The 26,277-nt window shown below is 32.6% G+C and overlaps 2 protein-coding genes across 4 annotated transcripts in view; both read left to right on the top strand.

Moving 5' to 3' along the window:
- The window catches only part of LOC141910735 (uncharacterized), a 284,387-nt gene that overhangs the window by 256,406 nt on the left and 1,704 nt on the right, over window positions 1-26,277 (top strand). Inside the window, exons 1-4 of one of the 3 annotated variants that reach the window (XM_074801483.1) lie at window positions 21,805-21,882; window positions 24,658-24,720; window positions 24,804-24,846; window positions 25,591-25,714. In XM_074801483.1, the coding sequence (XP_074657584.1) occupies window positions 21,808-21,882; window positions 24,658-24,720; window positions 24,804-24,846; window positions 25,591-25,714 (305 nt within the window). In that variant the 5' untranslated portion in view covers window positions 21,805-21,807. Of the gene's footprint in view, window positions 1-21,804; window positions 21,883-23,814; window positions 23,839-24,657; window positions 24,721-24,803; window positions 24,847-25,590; window positions 25,715-26,277 lie in introns of those variants that run through there. The other 2 variants (XM_074801485.1, XM_074801484.1) reach the window with 2 other exon arrangements.
- Window positions 15,582-16,824, top strand: LOC141910525 (uncharacterized). Its single transcript, XM_074801219.1, has 2 exons — window positions 15,582-16,405; window positions 16,707-16,824. The coding sequence occupies exons 1-2, from the start codon at window positions 15,582-15,584 to the stop codon at window positions 16,822-16,824; spliced, it is 942 nt and encodes a 313-aa protein (XP_074657320.1).

The following is a 26,277-nucleotide window of genomic DNA, read 5'->3' on the forward strand; positions in this document are numbered from 1 at the left end:
TGGGTATATTTTATTTTAGAAAATAGTGAAGGTTTTACTAAATCAGGTATAGAAAGAATAAATCAATCTATTAGAACTTATTTGATTTGTATTTTAGGCGCCCAAGTTGAAACAAGATCACCGATAATTGGAAATTTGAATACATCATTCGATACACAAAAACAATTTAAAGTTTTATTTGAAGATTCCATACATAATGATAAAAATAGATCGATTCCAGAAAACATAATAAGATATCAAAATTATTTAGATAAATCTCATGTGAGACTTAATTATTGTATAGGCCCTAATCTATTAATTATTTCTAATGATTTAGTATTAAAGATGGGAAATATAATTGGTTATAATAATCTAATTAAAACTGCAACAATAAATAATTCATTTGGATTAAATGATATAAATAAAAAGATTATTACTGCTCCAAAATTAATGGAAGGTGAAAAAAATAAAGAACATATTCAATCAACTGAAACTAAAACTAAGAATATTAAATTAAATAATGATTCTAAAATAAAAGATTACAATACATCAGAAAATAATAGAACTGATATTATTCAACATGATATAATTAAAACTGATGATGATAATAAATCCCATGAAAATACTAAATTAGCTATAACTTGTATAGGAATTGTAATCGGAGGAATATTATATTTTAAATTTTAATTTTTTTATTATGTAAATGGATGTAGAAGGTGGAGAAGATTATGAAATGGATGACATGGGAAATGATAATGAAGGATATATTGATGATGATTATAATGATGCAGGCGCTAATATTGATAATGATGATGAATCAGCATATAATACTAATTTAGGTGAAGATGATGATTATGATGATGATGATCCCGAATTACGTGAAAAATTAAATAAATATTTAAAAGCTCCTGAAATTGGTAGAATTTCAACTAGAAGAGAAAGAAAAGAATTTATGGAACTATTAGAAAAACAACAAGAAAAATATCCTGGCGAACCTATGGAATTATATAAAATGAAATCTAGAGTAACAGATACAATTGTTAACGAATTACTACCAATAGCTGTAATACATGAAATTGATACAGAAGGTGTTGTAGAACAAATTTTTAAAGATGACCCATATTTCACAAATAATTTAGAATTTAAAAATGATGCATGGTATTATAATATTGATTTAAATAGGAATATTGTAACAATTCAATTATCTAAAATGGGTCAAGAAAATATTTATGAACCTGAAATGCGAGCAACATCTACAATTGAAGGTTCAAAAGGTGGTAGAGAATTTCTTAGAATTATATGGAATGCAATCGATAGAATAAATAAAGAAAAACCAATTCCTAAAATTGATATAAACAAATATTCACCATTTAAAAATCCATTTAAAAATCCAAATCCTACTGATTTTGATTCAAAAATGGAAGAGAATAGAAATCGATTAGATAGATTGAGATCTTCAACACCCGAAACATCGAGAAGAGACACTCAACAAATTGATAATTATTCAAGTAAATTACAATTAGAAAAACAAATTGATAGATTAAGAGATTCAGAAGAACTGATGAATAGTATATCAGATACATCTGGTTCTGAAACTGGAATAAATCGACTGCAATATTTACTAGAAAAAGGATTTCTTAATTTAACTGATGAAGAATTAGAAGCATTTCCTAAACAAATACGTAGAGAAATTAAAGGTATACAAGTATCAGCTGATGAAATTGCTAATATTAAGATGAGATTTTCTAAAATAACCATATTAGAAAAAGAATTAGTTAATGTAGATGAAGAATTAAAACAATTAGAATTAAATAGAGATTTTAATGTAGTTTATGAAGCTGATTTTGAAAGCAGACAGTTAGTTTTAGTAAAAGAAATAGATGATTTAGAATATAACATAAAATTACAAAAAGAAGAAAGAGATATATTATTAAAATCATATGATCTTAATCATATTAAAAAATTAAAAGTTTTTTTTTAAAGATTTGTTGATTAAACCAGATTCTGAAATATCATTAAAAGACAGAATAAGATTATTATTTAAATTAGAAGGTATAACAATTCTTTCAATTGTAACAGCTGTAACTATGTTATTTACAACAATTGGTTTAGCTATATCAAATGCTTTAAAATCTACTCCTACTCCCACTCCCAATAAACCAGATAAACCTCCACGTAATAATTCTATACAAGATAAAGTAAAAGATGGTTTAAAGAAATTAGCAAAATATTTATGGGAACTATCTAAAAAATCTGCTGCAGCTTTACCAGGAGTTATTGCTTCAATTGTTGGTTTTATATTGAAATCTGCAGGAAACATTATTAACTTTGCTGCTGAACATATTTTTTTATTCTTAATTACAGTTGTAAGTGCTATTATTTTTGGTTTAGTAAATATGATATCAAAAAATATCAAGTAAACCATAATCAAAAATAAATAATTAATTTTTTTGTTCAATAAATGAGTGGGAGTTATATAAGTCCTTCGAAGAATCATAGAATATCTAATGCTATTAAAGCAGAAAGATCACATCATATAATTACTCATAACCCTTCAAATATTAATCCCGATGAAACTTTATACGTTAGAATCCCTCGATTAACACAAAATACTTTTTATGTTCCAAACAGTATTTATTTATCAGCTGATATAAAAGTAATCGGTAATAATAATAATTATGTCGTTGATAATGTTGGAAGATATTTGATTAAAAAGTTAACAATAAAGATTGGTCCAGAAACAGTTTTCTCATTAGATGATTATAATTTATTTTCACATTATAAAGATTTATGGTTAACTAAAGAAAATAGAAATAATATGATATTTCAAGGAATTCAATCAGAAAACCAAAATAAATTAAGATCAGAAGCTAATAGCGCAATATTAACTAATGATGTAGATAAATTGATAAAAAGTATATATGGAAGCAAATATAAAATTCCATTAGACTTTGAATTGATAAATAATAATGCACCTTTATATAAATACGCAATTCAAGAAGATATTATATTTGAGATAACATTTGCTCCTGTAAATGAAATTGTATTATCTTGCGTTAATAAAGATATGAGTTATAAATTATCGAATATATGTTTAGAATATGATACAGTAACTGATGAAAATATTTCAAGTATAATTCAAACTCAATACAATCAAGGGTTTTCATTATTATATGATTATATTGATAAATTTAAAACTGTAACTATTAATGCAAATGATGAAATAATTAATGAGAATATTAACTTTCCTAGAAGATCTATTAAAGGTATATTAATATTTTTTACCATTGGAACGTATACTAATGGCGCAATAAATGTTGATAATTATTATAATCCTGAAATAACAAAAGTAGAAATAACTATCGAAGGAATAGCAAATAAAATATTTTGTCAAGGAATGAGAATGATTGATCAATGGGTAGAAATTAGAAAACATTTTATGAATGAAAAAGTGAAATCATTTGAAAATTGTAACATTAATCAAATTGATTATTATACCGGTAATAAATATGCATTATGGTTAGATTTTAGAACAGAGGATAATTCATTACACGGTTCTGGGAAAAAACTACAGAACACTAAAGATGGAATACAATTATTCATGATAAAGAAAAAGGGAATCAAAAATTTTAAAATGCATATTTATATTATATCTGACGCGCAATTAAATATTGTAAATTCACAATTAGATAGTGTTATGTATTAAAATTTTAACTTTAATAAAAATCTATATAATAAATGGAAGGAGGTAAAGTATATGAAAGAATCAAAGCTGATAAAGAAATCAATGATGATTTGTATTATGTAATACCTTATAAAAGAATAAATGAATATATTGGAACATTTTTATTAAATGAATTAAATCAATACAAAGAATATTTAATTGAACGTAATAATAATATTGATATAAAAATAGAAGATAATATTGAAACAAAAATAGAAGATAATATTGAAACAAAAATAGATAATAATATTGAAACAAAAATAGAAGATAATGTTATACCTTCTACATCGAATGATGATAAGATTGAAACAAAAATAGAACATAATATTGAACCTAAAATAGAAAAATCAAATGTTCAACCAAAAGATAACATTAGATGTATGTATTGTGAAGAAGATTTTGATAATTATAATGATTATTTATTACACATCAAAAAAGATGAACATATTTTACAATTAGTAAAAACATATGCCAATATATATAAAGATAAATGCAAAGAGGATCAGAATTATTGTGCCTTCTGTAATGAATGTATAACAAAGGCTAATTGGGCAAAACATTATAAATTAAAAACAAAAGGTGGAAATGATTCAGCCCATGCAATACAAGTATTTAAATCTTGGTGTGAAAAATGTAAAGAATATGTAATATATGATAAACAATTGAATCATAAATACTCAATTAAACATATTGGTACAGATAATATAATAGAAAATCCAACAGTTATAAATCCAAAATTTAATAAAAAGAATATATCAGATTATCGGTGGTATAGAAAAACATTTATAGATTATTTCTTGAGTAATGATATAGTTACCATATTGAAAAAGTTAGATAACTTTAAACCAAATGTAACTTATGCAATGAACTTATTTGAACTTAAATATGATGATTTTAGAGAATTTTTAAATAAACATCCATCTAAAACTGAAATCGAAAATTATATTCCAAAAATATTTTCAAGAGAAACATTCAGGAAATATAAACTCGGGAATCATTTAGGACCTATACCAATGAAAATGCAAAGGGATATATATTTAGAATACAATAAGCTTAAAGAAAAATATGAAAATGAAAATTAAAAAGATTATAGAATTCACTGTATATTGATGGATGAATGGATGAGTTGGATGAGTTGGATGAATTGGATGAGTGGAAGAGTGGATGAGTGTAATAATATATATATTTTACTTTTTAACACATAAATTGGAAGAATAGTATGAGTATAAATATAATATTTATATTCTTTATTAAATTTAACACAATATATATATTGTGTTAAATAATATTTAAATATAATATAAAATTGATAAAATAACTTCAAATCAAACTCTTACTGTTTTAAAAATAAAAAACATATGTAAATTATATATTATTACACTCATCCATTCATCCACTCTTCCAATTCATCCAATTCATCCAATTCATCCACTCATCCATCAATATACAGTGAATTCTATAATATTTTGAATTAGGATTTTATTTTATAAATTTATATTCATAGGGAAATTGTAATCTCATTAATAATTTTGAACCTTTATTATTCTTTAATTTATTCATATATTCATCATGTAATTCAGTAGGTATAATTTGATTTTCTTCCAATGATTGTTGCATAGATTTTCTATCTTTGTTGTAGAATAAAACTAGAAATCTTATATTCTCTCTAAAATCTTTCACAATTGAATTATATTTCTGATTTAAAACCCATGTTGTTATCCCAAAATGTCTACCAGAGAAAGCTAAATAACATAACTCACTTTCTCTAATTTTAGAATCATGTAAATTTGCGCAATATTCAATAATAAATAATGTATTTGATCCTTTATAAATATCTAATGCAATTTTTATACAATTATTTAAATTATCTTTCACTGTTTTAGGGTCTAATATAATAAACTTTTTTATCTTAACTATATCTCTATTATATGTTTTATTCATTTCATATGTAGGACAGAATAATATTATATTATCAAAATGATTCTTATAAATAGTTTCTAACAAGTCTAATATGAAGTGTGTTTTACCACAATTGGTTACTCCAGTTATTAACATATTATGTGGTTCAAATATAAATAAATCTTTATTCATTTATTCTTTTAATTTTACTAGATAAAATCCATTCATTAAATTTATCATCATATCCTTTATATTTCACCAAAGAATACTTTTTTCCTTTAAGAGTTTTTGTTTTCAATACCTTTTCTATTTTGTATTCTATTTCATCTGGATTTGGTACTAATGATAATTCTTGTTCATAAAAATAACCTAATATTTCTTCATCTTTTAAATCAAACAATTTATAAACAAATGGTTTAGTTAATATTATCTTTTTAATTTTAAATATTTCTTCAGTAAAATTAGGGGTATAACCTTTATAAAATGTTTTTCGATATTTAGAAATTCTAACATGTCGTCCTATTTTAAATTTAGGTTCTCCAAAATCATGTGTAACAAATGCTCCATATAAATTATTCCAAACTATTTCTGAATTTTCTTCTTGTCTAGCTTGTATAGGTTTCATATTTATAGAATTATGTTTAGAATTATTATAACCTTTCACTAAATCATCTAACACATCGATATATTTATATGTTTCATTAGCGGTGAAATATTTCCACATTCTAGTTTTCAATGTTTTATTAAATCTTTCTATAACAGATGCTTTTTTATCTGAATGTGTTGAAAAATATTCTACATCGTTATCAGTTAATAGTTTTTTTAAAATGTTTGTTATAAAATTCTTTACCTTCATCAAATTGTATTTTATCTGGGATAGCTTCTTTAAATATTAATTTGAAAGAATTTGTAACTTCTATTCTAGTTTTATTTTTAATCGGGATACTCCATGCGTATCTACTGAATATATCTATAACATTTAGTATCCAAAAATATCCTTTGTTATATTCTTCTAAGTTTTTCATATCAATTAAATCAGCTTGCCATTGTTGGTCAATATATGAAACCATTACTTTTCTTGTTAAATATTTTTTATCCATCTTTTTATGAATTTGATATGTGGGTTGATTTTGTAACCATGATTTTAATTCACTATATTTTATATTGCTATTATCAGATTTAATTTTATCCCATAATTCCGAAACACTTGAATATGAAACTTCACTTTCTGGGTTATAATATAAATCTCTTAAATATTGTTCTTTTTTCATCATATTTTAATCCATTAATAATATTTTAGATTTATTTTCATTTGATTTATTTTCTGGTGGTTTATTGTCTGTACATGGGTAACGAAGTTTCCGTTCATCATTATCATTATCACTTTCATTATTATTAAATTTATATTTATATATTACACCAGAGAATATAATTACTGTGATTAATCCAATTGTAATATATAATTTATTATTACTTCCAGCATTATAAGAATTAGATGGATTATTATTTGAATTAATACCAGATTCATTTATATCAGTTAATTTCTTTTTCTTAGCTTTTTTTAATTCTGAAGATCTTTTACCTAATTCTCTTGCCCATTTAATTTGTTTCTCGGATCTAGCCTTTTTCTTAACTCCATCACTCATTTATTTTAGTTAATTTTTGTTCTGATTCATTTTCTGTTTCGACGTTTGGTTGTAGTACATCTGTTTCGTTCTTACCTGATTTATATTCCATAGGTTTGATATTCGAAAATGTTATAACTCCAGTAGAAATTAATGTCATAACCGATCCTAATTGAAATGAAGCATATCCAACCCATTTTTGTAATTCAGTCATAACTAAATAGTCATTTTTCAAATCATTATGTAATTTATTTTCATCATCAATTGGTATTAACTGGTTACATAATTTTGAATAACATTTGACAATACCATTAGAAATAGAATCATTTATTCTAGCTAATCTTGACTCTTCATAAATCTTAAAATATTTGATTACTTTATCTGGTTTCATAGCATCTAGTTCTTGAAAAGTAATGATTCTATTTAAAAACTCCTTAGATTTCCCGCCAGCAATTAATAATTCAAGATGATGCTTACAATATAAATAGTATTCATAATCTATATTGTTATTAACTTGAATAGAATTAGAAACAACTGTATCTTTATTATCACTAATACCCAAATCATCTAATGTTTTTTCAATATCAATACTATTCTTATTAGATTTCTTTGACATTTATATTAGAGAAATTTAATAAGAATAGTATTATAAGTATTCTTCAAATGATGCTAGATAGTTAAAGTTAAAGAACTCTAGTATTGACTACTGATACTAGCTATTTGAATTTAAAGAATTTCTATTCGGATCTATTCAAAATATAAAGTATTCTCTTTTTGAAAAAAAATTTTAAAAATATAATAGAATTCACTAGCAGTTGAAGTTATTGTTTTTTTATTATATTTTATTTAAATTAGGATTTAATATCTCACTACTATTGTCTATCTATTAGGAGCAGTAACTATAACTGTCCAGATAAGTCATTTCGGATCCTTGATATCAAATTCCTCAACGTATCGTTCATTATTTGGATTATTGTTCCATTGATCAATAAATTTCTTTGCTTTTGTTAACTGTTCTAAATATAACTGTAAATCTAGTTTATTAGATTTGATTTGATTTTCTTTCTTTTCTAAAGGTCTTAAATTTTTCCAACCCCAAATAAGTTTTTTATTGTATTCATCATTCATGTTAAATTTAGATATTGGTAACACGTGATCAATATGGTAATAATCCCCATAATTATCTATATTCATTTTATCATCGAATTGATATATAATCCATGATTTTAGAAATTCATCTGAACAAGCCAATAAATTAGATAATGTTTCTGAATGTGTTTCTTTGTTGAATAATTGTGTTAATCTAGACCGTAAACATTGTTTCAATCTAAAATTAAGATCTGTTTGATATCTTTCTCTCATATATTCTGTCATATAATCATTGTAATGTTCTATATTATCTTCTCGATATTGTTTGGTATATAGTTTAATGCAAGTTTTACAGTAATATTGAAAACCATCTTTGCTAATCTTACGCTTACTAAATTCTGTTAAAGCTAATTTATCTAATTCACATTTAGAACACTTTTTGTAATATATATTTATAACACCAGTGTTATTTGTAATATTGATAGTTTGTGGTTGTTCTGGTTCCATTTATTATACGTATTTTTTTACTAAATTGGTTAATATTTTATAATCCTCTTCCATTTCTTCGACCAACGTCATCCTTTTTCATTCTTCGTTGCTTTTGATAAGTTGTTTCAATTCCTTGATATCTAAATAATACCACTGGGCAAAAACCCAGTTTTTTGCTTAATGCGCATGCGTTAATCATAATTATATATTCATTCTATAAATTCTGTAAAATAGAAACAACACATGCGTTACATGCGTCACATGCGGCCATTTATGGCCGGTTTTGATCAATGCGCATGCGCTAATCATAATTATAAATTCATTCTATAAATTCTGTAAAATAGAAACAACTGAACATAGAAAATTCAAACGCATTCATGTCCCTCGTCACATGCGTTACATGTGTCAGTCACATGCGGCCATTTATGGCCGGTTTTGCTTAATGCGCATGCGTTAAACATAATAGAAACGACTGAACATAAAAATTCACAAATCAGATTTACACAATACATTATACAAGTTGTTCAGTCATTTCTTCTAATACATCATTTGATTTCTATAAATACAATTTATAATTACAAACATTTTTTCAATTGCTGGTAAATATTTAACTACATCAACAAATGTTAAACTTAATCATTGGAGTCTTAATGTTTTTGAAATTCTTATATAGTTTCTTCGTTGATCTTTTGGTGTTTCTTGTGTTAATTTCTATTGGTTCGATATCCATTGCTGTTGATTCCTCAGGCAGAAAGAGTATCTTGAGTTTCTCTATCGCTTCTTGATGTGTATGACTTTTTATTAATCTAAAAGATATTAGCGGTAACTCTAACTATCTAAAAGATATACTAAATACGCTTAAATATATCTAAAGGTTTCATATTTAATAGCCCTAATAACTACAACAAACAGTACTTACATTTAGATTTATAATTGTATACTATAAACTCCTTATTTCGTTTCGAAAGATAGAATATCCTGAGCACAATATTACAGCGTATATCCATTTCCGGGGTGATTTCTAGAATGAACACGTCGTTGATTATGCCACGTCATCTAGTTCCGGCGCGCCTTTTCTAGAATATTCTACACGTTTCTGATTATGACGTGTCATAATGTCTCGTCGTTATAGTAACAACTGTAACAGCTGTGAATTTATAGATTTATTCTATAGCTCTGTACATTGAATGTATATAGGCTAAAATAGAATCATTTTCTAGTATAAACATCGTATCCTCAACGTATTGTTCATTATTTGGATCAGTGTTCCATAATTCAATAAATTTCTTTCCTTTTGTTAACTGTTCTGAATATAACTGTAAATATTCTAGTTTCAATTTATTCTCTAAATGTGTTTTAGTTTTATTGTGTCTTGCTTTTTGGGATTTATCTATATCGATATTACATGTTGGGCAGTAGTACTTATTTGCTTCCATTTTAATACTATATTTTTTATTAAAATTGATTTTAGAAGTTCAATGATTTAAATGTTATTCATATATATGAATATTTTAAGAGTAATAGGGATAATAGGCTTTCAAGCTAAAGGTTGAACGGGTGGGTGAGTAAAAAATGAAAAACATAAAAATAATTACAATTTCTACTTGAATTAGGAGTGAAACTCATAAAAATGAAAAATAAATTCGAGCGTGTGAGAATTTATTTTTCATTTTTATGAGTTTCGCGAGTAATTCAAGTAGAAATTGTTATTATTTTTATGTTTTTCATTTTTTACGAGCTCGACCGTTCGACCTTTGGCTTGAAAGCCTATTATCCCTATTACTATGGTCGACTATCAGGTTTCTGACTGCCGATTGCCGATTGCCGACCCGAGAAATGGTCGACAATCAGGTTTCGGGCGGCAATTTGAAACCGAACCACTCCCCTCGTTTAAGAAAACCCTGCACGATGAAACTATTTTGACCTATTCTGGAATTGAACTGACTAGTCTAAAGCTGCATATGAAATACTGTATGAAATTGTTATTAACGGTTTAGAATACTCTAATAATAGAATACACAATATTTATATACATTATTTACAAATTTACATTATTCCTAATAAAATATCGCTCTATTCAAAATCTAATTCGTTTCTTTTTAGTAGCGTAGTGTTACACTGTCTAAATATCCTGTCTTTAAAAATAAAGACAAACGTACGACTGAGGTACGACGATACGTCTTTTACTACCGCGTATAACTAAGGGACTAAGATCTTAATAAATATATCAGCAGAGCAAGCTGTCGATCACGATTATCGTAAAAACGATATAAGGAGACGGCTATATCTAACTGAATAAATATTATCGTAGAATTGATTACAGCCAACCAACTACGTGAATGGTCGGTCAGCCCGGCCAAAGACCATCCTCGCTTGCCAGGGGTGTCGGTATCACTCCCGAACCCGCTTCCACCAGCGCCCTGGCCTCACGACGCGTGATTTCATTACTGGCGCTGTTGCGCATGACGTCATATATCGATTTGCGAAATACTTCCTTGTTCGGTAAAACGTTCGCTGATTGGTCCATTTAAAGGCAAAACCAACAGAAGTCTACTGTCGTTTGTTACAAGCGCTGTGATTGGTACGACCGGATTCCGGTCGGCTAGTAACGACTCCAACGACTCGTGAGGTCAAGGAGTTCGGGGAACAGCTTTAGCGTAGTGGGTTCGAATCCCTTGACGGGTGAAGATGGCCAAAGACCGGAGCTGACCGACAAACCAACTAATGCTTACCAGGTCTGGCTGTCAATTGTCAAACTGAGATGATGGGAGTCAACACGACCGGTAAAACAGTTAATATCGTCAAATAATGATAAACGGTTGACCCCAGCATCCCAGCATGACAACGGGCAATTCAGCCAAGCGACCAACCCCGCTAGCCCAACAACTAGCATGACAACAAACCAACACCAGCTGATAGCGCCGCCACTCGCGTGCTACGGACACTACCAGCATGAATGAAATCAACGGATATTTAGCCGGTTAAAATACGAATTTAAGTAAGTGATCCCACCCAGCCCCCCTCCCCCCATCTATCCAACATATCAATACACAATATCTTTATACAGTAAACATCTTAAAAATTAAACAACAGTAAATAGATTTACATTTAACATGCCTAGCCCGCCCCTCTAAATATTATTCAATACAATTCAATACAATACAATATAGTACATTTTAATAATAACAATTGTTCAAACGCTACACTGGTATCTGTAAAGCAATGCGTGAGATCAATAGAAATAAAGTGAAAATTAAATTGCATTGAATTCACAGTGTAATTACTAGACAAGATGATTGATATCCTGTCCGTCGGTCCCGTATTAACATCTTGCTGTAGTAGACATTTTCGGGGCACTTAGGGCCAGACAATCATTATTCATAGAATATCTTACCTTCAATGAGCAGAAGTACCGTGTAAACGCACGTGTGAAAAAACCAGGAAATGCGGTAGACTGGTTGCCTGTCCCATTCAATATGGGACAGGTTTTGCCCGTCCGCCATCTTCCGCGGATTTTACGGATCCAATCAGATTTCAGTATTCCATCACGTGAACAATGTAACATAGCCGCCTACACTGTGTCTCGATTTACGTTCCATGGACCTCTTTAAAGTCATTTTTTATACCAATGAAGAAAGAAATTCCGTTAATACTACCAGGTAACGCTTCTGCATGCACTTGTTTAGCGTGTGGTACCGAAAATATCGGTATTCAATAGAGAATTTCGTTATCTCTAACGCCATTTCCTCGGGGTTGCCAATGGCCACTAGATGGCGCTTAACAATCACCTTGTAAAGACGATTAAATCTTCATCTACGACTAAATGATCATTTGAGGTAAGTATCGAGCAACTGATTTATAATCAGTGTGTTATTATCATTCTTAGGGTGCTATAGACTTACCTAATCGCATCCGTAGGCCTGAGAAATATCCTATTGTTTCGCGAAATGTGCGTATATATTTCGAGTGGCTGCCAACCATTTTAGTTCAAAGTAAAATATGCAGTGGTGCTCCTAGGAGAGTGACTATGGGAAGCCGTAAAGGCCAAAATATATTCAATTCAATTTAATTTCAGTGTTATTAGTGATCTAAGTGCACCGCTGGCCCGAATGTCTATTTCATTTAGCTATTTTAGACATTTTCAAATGGATGTTTTTTGTTTAAATATTCATACATGTACTTAATGTATACGACGACCCCGTGATTTTTTCGTTATCCTTTGTCTTGACACCAGCCAGTCCGCTCACAATCCTCGCCGGTCACTTAATCAGAAAACATCTTAACTCGTATTGGAAATGATACTGACGAATTTAATAATTTATCAAAACATTTACATATGATTAATGAAAGTTGATTGACATTATTACAGATTGAAATATAAAACAAATATATTATCTATTGAAATGCTTTATACAGATTGTAGTTTTTACTAGGCATACCAATTAAAATTATTATTAAAGGTATTTACAGTCGGGAAATATTAGCTACGTACATGTATGTACATAATAAATTAAAAATACACTGTACAACTAAATTGAAAAAAAAGGTTCAAATAATCTTGTTGGGCTGTACAAAATTATATTCTAGCTATATATACATATAATTCCTTCATTTGGAATCGTCGTAGCTAGTGATCGCTTCATCCGTACATGGCTTTTTCACTTCCTTTTGAGATATTGTATGATCTTGTCTTTGAAAAATATTGCCGAATTCGTTTCGATTCTCTCCCATAAATCATTGTCAAATGAAATTTGTTCAATGAACAGGTCATAACCCGTCCACACAACGAAGAAACACGCCGATATACCCGTCACTTTCATTTCGCAGTTGATTTGACTGTAGTAGTTACTGCTGCGATTCAGTTGAATTTGACCGCCGTTCATAACCAGAATTGCCGTCTGTTGATTGTTCTTTAAAATGTTTTTTCCTCTTATCGAATACGGGCATTTAATTTCCACGACAAACTTCCCACAAAATTTGCACTCGAAAATCGCATCTGGGGATGCAGCAATATAGGGCTTCTGTTTGTCGCAAAACAGACCACATGTCGATACAGAACAATCGACATGGCCCCTATCTTTCATCGTCGAAAGGAATTTCGCTTTTGCTTCTTCCTCTTTTTCATTGCCCCAAATTACGGCCGGAACAGAAGCTAATGAAGGGCCAGCCGTACAAACTCGGAAGAGAAGATTTTCGCAGTCGACATCTGCTGCCCTTGATCGTAACATTGTGTTGACCTTGAATGAAAGGATAGTTTTTTCATTATAATCAATGAGCCTATGATTGAGCAATGATGATAATCGTTCAAGTACGTAGCTTGGTGTATACGTTATGGCACACGGAGCCAGTAATTCTGCCTATTCGATGAATTTTCCATATATTCGATGAAGATTGTCCTCTTGTTGCGCCCTCAAGTACTTCAATTTGCGCATTAGATATTGAAATAATCGTTTCAATTATTTTACAATCCTCTTCATGATCGATTATTTCCTGAATAGTTGGTGGAAGTGCAGGTGCTATCTGTGAGTTGTTTCGCAATGACAAAACCGAGATAAGTACTGATCTATTCAGCTGTAGTATGCAGATTTTCATATAGTGACGCTAATCTTGTTTCGTCAATCACTCTATGTTGTGCTGTTCTCGGTTCAAAGTTCTTTCTCGAAATAACTGGCGTAGTATCGTTTTCATCAATCTCATCATCGTCGTTTCCATCATAATTCAAGGCTACCGCATCAGTTCTGAATTTCATATCACTAACTCTCATTGGTTTGATCTGTTTCCTGGCTTGATTGTTCCACGCGCATCCTTCCTCCGTACATGATTTATCATTTAGGTAATTTTCACTAGCATGATTAAGTTTATAAAGTACTGCGATTACATGATTGCACGTCTCTCCATAACCTGCTGTGCAACTGCACCACGCTGTCTTGATATCACTAGTCTGGCGATCACAAGATATCCAACCGTTATGAGGACTATAATCGTTGATTTTCTGCGAAGGTGTTACTGTTGATTTATATACGATGATTGGAATAGATAAATTAATTAATTCATACATGATTGGTCCGACGAATCCGCTTGCAAAGTAGGAATAGGCCTTCATGGTTTTGTACTTTCCGATGTAATCCATATTGTAATCTCTGTGTTCAAGGATGAATTTGAATATCTGTCCTATGTTCAGCATGGTCCAATTTCTCATATCGGTGGACCAATTCGAAGTTGATTTCGGATCGACAGTCCTGCCTTTATTAGCGTAAGTTTGTAATCATCGATTAGTTTTTTCTCGATTTGTACGTCGCTTATTTTAGATGGAGTTTTTTTTCCCATGCACAAAAGCATCTTGCGAACAATTCAGCTTTCGTGCCCGTCGTCCTTAAACCGCGAGCGCATAAATACGATTTTAATTTGTCTACAGTGAATTTGACAAAATCATCGTATCCCTGGATCTCAGCCATTCTGAAATGAAAATAAAATCAATTTTTCAAATTAAGAAGCTTTCATAACTAACATGTGTATTACGTTTATTTACAGATGGGGAAAAATGACAATATTGCTGTTTTTGTGAAAACGCAAGAAATTATCCGTTCTCAGAGATAAAGAAACCTCATGTAGATGGAAAATTGATATATTACGACATTGTCCGACGCAATGATCCAACATTTGAAAAACTGGGTAAGCAGCTAACAGTGACGTCGAAGGTCTGCTCAAATCATTTCATCGATGGGAGGCCGACCGATATCAACCCTTATCCATACGTTACAAACGAGGAACAAAATATGCCAAAGAAGCGAAAAAATAGAGATTGTTCACGTTCAGTGATTAGTAAGAAGACGACAACGCAGCCGATATATACGGATGTTGCGGTAGACGGTTCAGGTGATGGGAACATGATGAGCCTGACATCGTGCGTCGCATTTGATGAGATGACGCGGGATGTTGACGTAAAGTTCTTTACCGGTTTCGATAATCGGGCAACTTTGAAAACTATTTTCAATTTCTTGTCTGAAAAAGCTGCCTGTATGGTTTATTGGAAAGGTGGTCAAACAAGAGAAACTCTGTCGAACAATAAGATGGGTAGAAGGAGAAAACTAATCCTCGAAGATGAATATTTCATGGTTTTGATGCGTTTACGTCTGGGGTTATTGGTTCGTGATTTATCACACCGCTTCAACGTATCAATTTCTGCCGTTAGCTCGATATTTTCAACGTGGATACGTCTAATGAGGCTTGAATTATCATGTATCATTATCTGGCCTTCAAAGAATCAAACCAAAGCTCTTCTACCAGCTGCATTTGTTTACTTTTATCCGCATATAAGGTGTATCGTGGACTGCACTGAAATTTCTATTGAAACACCAACAGCGCTCGACCTACAAGCAGCTACTTGGAGCGACTACAAACATTCTTATACGATAAAGTTTTTGATTGCCATTACTCCAAATGGATTGATATCGTACGTTTCGCCTTGCTACGGAGGTCGTGCTAGTGATAAATATATATTCACTGATTGCGGTATTCTCGACTTCATTGAACCACACGACGAAATAATGGCCGACCGAGGTTTCAAAGTTCAGGAAATTTTAATGTCAAGACACGCAACGTTAGCAATCCCCTCGAGTATGGGCGGCCATTCCCGCCAAAAATCAGCGTTTCGTCTATTTGTCTGTACTTTGACAAAATGTCATAGTACACCGCCAAAATGTGTAAGCGTAACGTCAAATTGTGTAATGCGGCTAAATAACACAGGGGGGCGACACTGTACGGACAGTATTTTGCGGTATTTTTCTCGCTTTGCGATCATCTCAAGGTCGTCTCATTGAAATAATTTTGCGAGTATCAAATCGACAAATCGTATCATATTCCCTAAACCCAATAAAATGAATTTATTATTACTTTATTAGTTATCTCGGAACTCATAAACTCAAGATGTCGTCTCAGGTATGGAGGCCCTATATGGAAGCCCTGAGACGACACCTTGGGTTCATGAGTTCCCAAGTTCATAACTTCCAGAGTTTATGATATTTCTTCACCCAGCACTGGCAGTGGTTGTCTCCACCAGTGATCTCCGTCGCTCTACGATCCTAGTGTAACCAACTGTGGTACAACTGTGGTACATCAGACACTAAGATTCTTGGTGAAGATATTTCGAGTTTATTTGGGCATGTACAACACTATGAAATTATGCGACATAAAGAATCCTATTATAAGGATGTTAAATCCGATTACGTCATGAATTAACTAAAAAAATGATGTCCAGCATCAACCAAGACTGGTTGACTGTCCCCAATTCTGCACTGGCAGTCATATGAAGTCGACCGGCAACCAGTCTATCATCAGCTTTCTTGATGGTTTATAGAAAATAAATAGATGTTTAAAAATTTCTCATAACGAGCGTTTGTTATCTTTTTCATCATTAAAACCCGAGCAGATTCATCGAGAGTCACCGGTTATTCGGAGTCACCCTTCTCTCTAGCCCGCGCACAGAAAATCCGAGCTACCTACCAGAGGAGGAACGGAGGCGCCCTTCAACATACCATTAATCGCTGGTTATTCAGTGTCGTCTGAGCCTGAGACGCGGGTCTTTGATAGAGCATCGTGTTTACATTCGACGTTTCGGTATCGCAGGCTTTTTTCATTAGACGAACTCATGAACTTGAGAACTCAGGAAGTTATGAACTCGGAACTCATGAACTCAAGATGTCGTCTCAGGGCTTCCATAGGTTTACGGCAAAGTATTTACTTCCGCTATTTTACCGTACATTATTACTATATATTATAGTATTAACTAACTAAAGTAACAATAAAATCATTTTATTGGGTTTAGGGAATATGATACGATTTGTCGATTTGATACTCGCAAAATTATTTCAATAAAACGACCTTGAGATGATCGCAATGCGAGAAAAATACCGCAAAATACTGTCCGTACAGTGTCGCCCTCCTGTGTTATTTAGCCGGATTACACAATTTGACGTTACGCTAACACATTTTGGCGGTGTACTATGACATTTTGTCGAAGTACAGAAAAATAGACGAAACGCTGATTTTTGGCGGGAATGGCCGCCCATACCCGAGTGTTTATCATAATGCACAGATGACCAACGATTCAGTGAAAACTACATCCCGAATTGCAACCGTCCGGATATATATTGAGCAAGCTATAGGGCGGATGAAGAATTTCAGAATTTTAAAGAATACGCTGGAGGTCAAAACCGTTCCTTTAATGGATGATGTAGTTATTGTTTGCGCGGCAATATCAAATCTCAAGCGCACACTTCGCTCTTAAATTAAGGATCATGTTGTTATTAATTAATTTTTGAAACAATATCTGTGTGTACTAATTCAATAATTACTATGAATAATGATATGATAAACTGTGTTAATTTAATTCTACCTAAAATAAAGTTATTTAATAATAAATAATAACTTTATTTCGAATAGGCTTATTAATTAGGCCTGGCCTATTAACTGTTAGGCCTTACTGTAAATATTTATTAGCTGTGAATTGTATATCGAATTATAAATGTTAGCGTTGAAATTGGTTTTCAAAGGATTTGGTTTCCTTAACCTTAATTAAATAATAAAGCATTTTTATTTTCAACACATTTGTTTGGTTTTATGGCCATAAAGAATCCCCTGTTTGATACATGTACCGGACACGTATGTCTACCCCGGATCCGGCTCGTATTGCCTTGCTCCAACTGTTCAGATTAATCTAAAATCAGTCATGATTCAAAAGTTCCTAATTCTCTCTCTTGGAAATGGCTGGTTGAATACCCAGTGGCGGCATCGTAAGATAGAACTGTGGTACCGGTACCCGACAGTTAAAACTGACCCCGCTGGGACGTTAGATCAGAGACTTGTGATATCTTTTGTAATCTATTGAGCCATGGCTCTTAGCCTAATGTTTCATTGTTATTTCAGTAATTTATTTGATTTCACTCGGGTCTTGAAAAATAACACTGAAGTTAAATTGAATTGAATATATTTTGGCCTTTACGGCTTCCCATAGCCACTCTCCTAGGAGCGCCACTGCATATGAACTTTGAACTAAAATGGTTGGCAGCCGCTCAAAATATACGCACATTTCGCGAAACAATAGGATATTTCTCAGGCCTACGGATGCGATTAGGTAAGTCTATAGCACCCTAAGAATGATAATAACACACTGATTATAAATCAGTTGCTCGATACTTACCTCAAATGATCATTTAGTCGTTGATGAAGATTTAATCGTCTTTTACAAGGTGAATGTTAAGCGCCATCTAGTGGTCATTGGCAACCCCGAGAAAAATGGCGTTAGAGATAACAAAATTCTCTATTCAGAATGGCAGCGTGACAGCGCCGTCGAAACCCACCGGTCGTCAATCAGCAATTTGGACTGGTGGTGGTTGGAAACAACAATTCATAAAATACTACTATACAACTACTGACATACTGAACCATGCAGCAGAGGCCATTTGTTTGTTCACTCGAGGCGATTGATTGATTGTTCTTAATGTGACATTGGACATCAGCAGTTGATCCAGTGAAAATAATGACATAAAAAAGGTAACTTCACCTACTTACTTACTGCGTAAAAATGTGAACATTGAATATGAGTGCTATTTCACAAACACTATATTGATTATCTACTGTAGATTATTGTGAGCGTGTTAGTGATGATTTTGTGAGTCACAACTCGTAGGATGTTTTAAGAAATTAAAGTAATGCGTATCAAATTAGCTCAACATGAAAAGAATAGATTGCAATGCGTCAAGGTAAGTTTGAAAAATGGATTCTGAACCATTAATTGTAAAGTCAATCCAGGTTTAATTGTAAGTGTGATATGTATCTTAATTTCAGAATGATAACATCATGCAGTAATCAAAGAGAATAAAGAATCAGCATTAGCTGTCATGAAATGAGATTCCAAATAACAGGCGGTGAAACTCCTTGATTTTGATAAACTCATCATCATCAGTTACATCAGCAAGCGCCGCTGCACCAAGATGTTGTGTACTTTATTTCTCCACTGCTCACGATCTGATAAACTGATGAGGTTTAAAGAGCTGGATTCTGTGAATAACTGCACTAGCGAGCCTTCAATTTGAATTGTGATTGGATTATCTGTCTGGTCGAGACATGGTTTTGATGATTCTATAGACACTGTAAAATTGTAAACTTTATTCAGTTACTAAATAAAGTCATTTTACAACACTTTTAAAACATCAATTCACTAAATACATCTCACGAACGGTAGATGTAGAAATGATGTCCCCTGTTCCTTCAGAATGTTCTGTATTCAGTGACGGTCGCGGCAGATCTCACCTCGCATTAGATTTCGATCCTTGTTAGTTTATATTCCGAGTACCAGGTACATTATCAGCGGATTTATCTGATACTTAAGCAATTAATGTCTCCGTCCATTGTAAAGGGCAATTTTGATATCGCTCGAAGCTAAGCAGATTCGAAGAGACGCCATCTTAACCAGGAAGTAACTTGCTACTTTACATGTTTGACCTTATTTGACGTGCATCGAAAATGTAAAATGGAGGATGGGCACAACCGGTCTCTAAATGCGGTAGTGCGCGGTGTCTATTGTACGGAGACGCATCGGGGTCATTCACAAATATAATCAAAGAAGCCGAAACTTTGATCTGTTGAAACAAAATGTCAACATTGCGACTGAAATATTATGAAATAGAATTTAACCTTGATCTCGATTGATTCGAATTTAAAATAGAAATCCACCATTCGGCGAATTCTGTCCACACTTGAATTTTAAAAATGTTCCTAATAGGCTACCATATTTCTTGGATCCAAGAAACGATAGTTCATAGGTCGAGCCACGTTATTCGAGAGTTAGGCGCGAGTCAGACCCCTACGTTTAGACAGGCCTGGAAGTCAATCTAGACGTTTTTCCAGCTAAAATTATGTGAAAATGTTTGAACAACACCCAACACCCTTTATAGTTCTAGCAGTCCGGGTCTATTTTGATTTCACAGAAGCGCATGTATTCAAAAAGAATGGCAATTTGCTTCGATTTTGGTATATTTTCGATTATTTCACAAAAACACGAGTCCAGAATTCTATGAAATTTACAGATTGTAAAATAGATACTATATGACACCTCCGATAAAAAAATCAGATCTCAGGACCATCTAGATAAAAATTGTGCCACCCGTTTTACTGAAAATTTTCGCGATAGGCAAATGCCTCGGAAGCCCAGGGTAGCTACGTAAAAAATCCTTAAGTCGACGATCAGGAACCAACGACGAGAAAACGTTCTTAAAACTTCAAACCGTAAATTTCACTTTATTTTCTTCGATATATCGGAGAGACGAGGCTGGACATCCAACCCGCTCAAAAGCTACAACTCGAATCTCTGTTTTCTTTCAACAAATTTTCCACCAGGATACTATTACATAAGACACCAAGGGTGGCAGAGACCAGAAGGCAGTTATCAAAACAATACAACCTGACTGACACTTCAAGTACATTTCTAAAACAAACAAACAGTCCGACACTCCAAAACTGATTGCCATCCTGCCCCCTTAGTAACATCGATGAAAATAAGACAATATTTGTAAAATAAGAAATAGAATTCATAACTAGACCTAAAAATGCTCTGTTAATTTAGACTAAATTTAGTTAAATATCTACGGTGTTATAGAATAATGAAATGTAGGCTGATAGTAAAACACACGGATATTGGTATTGATATTAGACCTATATGATAACAAATGAATAATCAATCATTACGCCCCGGTTAACAATTTCCGAGACACCCTGTACATATATGTATAGAAAGAATCGGATTGCTTTGGTTTCAATAATCTGCGACAATAACTTCATACAATTTTGGTCTGGTGCGTATGGCATTGAATACACGCAATAAATAACTGTTGTTTTTTTCTGGCGGTGAACTGTTTTTATGACAGATTAACTTCCGTTTTGCAATAGATATCAGTTATGCGATATCTGAGTAAATACCATTTTGTATTTGATTGATAACTATATATGGATATAAGAATGATGATATTTCATTGTTTTACCCTTGTTTCCGCTGCCATTCCATTCCAATTAGTGCAACATGTAAGTACGCACAAAATATTTTAAAATGTTCATAATTTACAATCAGAGTGCCAGATCACGTCGTTAATATAATATCATACCTCTGTTAATATTATTTGGATGAACCTACAATATTTTAAATGAAAACATGAAGGTTTCCACAAGCCAACTGCTCCGTTCAATAGAATTGTGCTGGCTAGGCGCCAAACCCAAATACATATTTTATAAACGTACTGCATCGTTTGGTGAGGGTTTAGAGTTGTAAGCGGTAACAGCAGTAGCGAATAGCCAGTGAACTGTCTACGAGGATACACTGTGGCCAAGGAAAACGGAAAGAAGATTTTTTCCGAATCTTCAGCAATCGGGTGTCCCAGTTTATGTTCATCATACTTCAGTGGTTTAGACCCTCATGGACCGGGCAACAGATATCAAGTTGATGGGCCCAGAACCCGAATTTACGAGATGTTTTGCACAAGTGAAACCTTAGATAATATTTCCTGGCTGAACAGTCTTTTTCTAGATTTTCGAACACTCAGACTGGTTGTGTCACTCGTCAGCAATATTATTTTGACGAAAAGAAATCTAAATGTTTTGTGGGAAAATTGGATTTTACAATGGAAAGGAACATATTAATCAGTTTTTTTGCGCCGATTATTTTACCGAGTGTCATTGCTACGAGTGTAACGCATTTAGAACAAGCTCATGTTTAACTGCTGGTCAAGTGGACTAGTTCGATTGGCCTACTGGTTAGCACGCTTGCTTTCTACGTATGAGACATGGGCTCGATCCCCGGTGAGTGCGCGTTATTTCATTGTCACATCTCATAGACGTTACAAAAAGTAGCCTAAGATATTTAACTGTGTTGGCGTATACTGTGATATACTAATGATCAAAAACTAACATAAGTAAAACCGTAGTTCACAAAGGGTGATATGTCAAAAAAATTTCAACTAATTTCAGTACTTGCTTCATTTTTGAAAATACTTGAGATATTGGTGTATAACACACGTATTTGATTTTCACGCCTGATTAACTTTGGGTATATGTTTGAAAAATAAAGTTTTCCGGCAGTGCTGTTCTGTTCTGTATAGAGAAACTACGCTGTTTATTCGTTCTCTCGTTTTTGCGGGTCTATTTCGTCTGCACACCAGGGAATCTACCACAAAAACTTACAAAATTATAACCGTAGTTCACACATGGTGATATGTCAAAAAATTAATAATCAATTTCAGCACTTGCTTCTTTTTTTTAAAATACTTGGGATATTGGTGTATAACTATCATTACTGCTATTACCACTAACACGTATTTGATTCTGTAACTAGCATTGCATTATCATACTAGTTTGGTTTCTTCAGCAAACACTCAATGTGCCCGTATGATAAAGGTTCCACATGCAATTTGAATAATAGATTAGTTACTTAAGGTGTTCTCCATGGTTTAATATGACATTTGTGACCGTTAGACTTCCAGGATTAGGGAATGCGAGCAACGGTATTACATTTCTTGCGAGTGATTTTATTTCGTCAAACTTTCAGACAAAATTTTCTCAAATCAAACTGCACTGACAAAATGACGCAATCATATTGTGTGGGTTTCTAAGAGTGTAGAATATACGTGATTTACAGTCCCCACCTAATGTGACCTTGTAGAAATTGTTCATCAGTCATTCACAAAACCGTGGGTCAAAGCTAATACAATGTTCGCGAATGATTTATTTTCGTCATATAGTTTGACCAAATTTCGTCATTTTTTTGCGTTGACGAATCAATGAATTAATCATCAGAATCACCTAGAAAAGCTAACGTGACATGCATATTGCATATTGCAGAGTCCTAATTGTTTCGAACAATCTTACTTTATAATTCTTCGAATCGATAACTAAGGCTCAAAGAGACTTTTTCTTTTTTAGATGAATGAAAACAAATTGTTTGAAGTGAACTGGTGGCCCACCCGTTAGCCTTTGATCTTTTTTAAAGTAAATACTATGATAGAAAAAAATGACACTTTAATAAAACATTTTCATTTACCGGGTATATTTTACTTCAATTTATGTATGGAATAGTTGTAATAAGACACTGGCTTGTGGTTAGCGGTGCCATCACACGTCACGTGATGTTGGAACTAGCCGTGGTTCACAGCCCAGAGCTTTGTCAACCAATTGTTTTCAAACTTTTGAACCCTATTGAAAATTTGTACGATTATAAGTTAAGCAGAGACACTAGGGGGCCAACGAAAAAAATCGTAAATAGCCCTGAGGCCGCAGTTATCTACCTATGTTTTTCAAACTTTGTACACAAGTACGGTATCACGTATTCGATTCAAAGTATGACCACCAGGGGCAACATAAAAGACAACGTTAACAGCTAGAAGCTGCAACTGCCATTTCTATCAAACTTAATGGTACCGCTACACTAAAGTAGGAAATCCGTTGGGTCGATCAAATTATGGCCACCAGGCAGCATAATGAGTAAAGTGTGAGGTTCTATAGGATTGTAGGACTATTGATATGTTATGATGTCACCGACATAAGGTGTAAATTGCTCTTAGTTATATTCTCTCAGTAATTTTTAGTGTGAAAAAGAGGATAATAATAATAATAGTAATATTTCATTATGAATATGTTCCTTCATGGTAATCTAAAACTTCACTAGTTCAAGAATGTATCTTATTCAAAAAGGCTGTATTGCTGCTTGTCCTTTGGTGACAGCGGACTGCTTTCTAGCGACCATCCGAAACCAAATCTTCTCTTTTAAGCAACGACGAAATCTAATCGTACAATCAATTCAAATTTCAGATTTCACGACCTATAAACATGAATAAATTCCTGGTCGTTGCTGTTTTGATATACTCAGTACAAGTAAATATATTTTATATTCGCGTTTCAATCAAAATTCCTATGGTCATTTATATTGCAGCGTTTTCTATTTGTTTTTTTTTCAGGCATCTGTCGAGGTACCTTATCGGTTTGATGATTATGACCAAGGTATATGAATAGGTTTTAAAATATTGCTACCGTTCGGGGGAGAGATGATGATACTTCACGTCCAGAGTTATTTCTATTGAGGGTTTAACAATTCGATGTGTCACCTTCCAAAAATAACTCGGTTCGTCACTGATTGTAAAATTGGTAATAGGAAAGATAGTAAATTATGGCATTTTTAATTAATCAAAGAAAAGATGTTGACTATCATTCGGTATTTGTAAAACAGTTTGATAATCGAATTGCTATTACCCAGTGGCATGTGAGATGGGGTGGTGGACTCGATACATCACGCCCGGGCATCATGCAAGTAGACGTTTTGATTAAGCTGAAAAAAATTGTTTGGTAATGGGTTACGTCGGCACGTTGCATCGCACGTTTCTCAAATGTACCCTCCAGGGTAGAAGGCATCTTCATGCGAACATGTCTCGGATGCTAAATGACGAATCCCATTTCTTTTGGAAAAACTTGTTCTCTGACGAATGCCTGGTACCAATATGGAGGATATTAGCACCGTAATTGCGGCAAGCGCGGATTTTATGAGGACCAACTAGGTTTGCTAGTTGTGACTCGTTAACTGCGCTTTTCTTTTATTTCAATGGAATAATTTTTATATAAAATTCAATCAGCTCCAATGATGTTACATAGTACACTCCAAAAGAAACCATAGTATCATCGGCATCTTCATGTAAGTGTGTTTTATCCCGCCGGCTCACGGACCTGTATGCGCTGAATCTTTTTTCCCAGAAATTTTAAGAGAAGCTTATCCCAAATATATGGACTTCATTACGAAAGCAACAGATGGTTGCGTAACCTTCAAAGAAATAGATGACAAAGATGTGTTTCACATTGGAATCGTACATGGCGAGGTGTAAGTAAACTTTTTAACGATGTTATGAAAAACCCAAGCGTGCCAATTTCGCATTGGGTTAAGGATATTGAAAAAAATTCAAGCACTGCGAGATATAGTTCATGTAATATATTTTCGTTGCTTTAAGTGATCGGACTCATGGCCACTGTGTATGGCTTAGCGGTTGGGACGTTCGACATTAAAGGTTGCTGTAGTCGGTAACAAATCTGTGGTTTAGTTTAACGATAGGACATTTCACAAACCAAAGCCAGGAATAGGGAGGTCATTTTTCAATTTGTGGGAGGGTTATATTGTCAAAATACACTCCCCGTTCAATATGATTTACACAGTACAATCGTGTTTTGTAGCACAGACGGCAGGAACGAATACCGATATCAATCGTTTCCCTCGTCGCATTGAGTTGAATGCAGAATAAAATCAAATTGGATTTGATGTTATTATGTTCAAAGAAATAAAATGAATTGGATTTGATTTTTTGCGGAATTTAATTTGACTGAATATGCAATTCGAGCACACGGCTAATTAGCATATCAAGGTCATCCATCCGATATGAGAAAAAAGTT

Source organism: Tubulanus polymorphus, chromosome 9 (genome assembly GCF_964204645.1).
Source record: "Tubulanus polymorphus chromosome 9, tnTubPoly1.2, whole genome shotgun sequence".
Taxonomy (NCBI): domain Eukaryota; kingdom Metazoa; phylum Nemertea; class Palaeonemertea; order Tubulaniformes; family Tubulanidae; genus Tubulanus; species Tubulanus polymorphus.

What these genes read in the sequence shown, in the direction of transcription:
- LOC141910525 (XM_074801219.1), top strand. Translation starts at nt 15,582, where the DNA reads ATGCCAAAGAAGCGAAAAAATAGAGATTGTTCACGTTCAGTGATTAGT. An exon ending in TTAATGTCAAGACACGCAAC is followed by an intron (nt 16,406 to 16,706) that starts GTTAGCAATCCC and finishes TTACTTTATTAG; the next exon opens with TTATCTCGGAACTCATAAAC.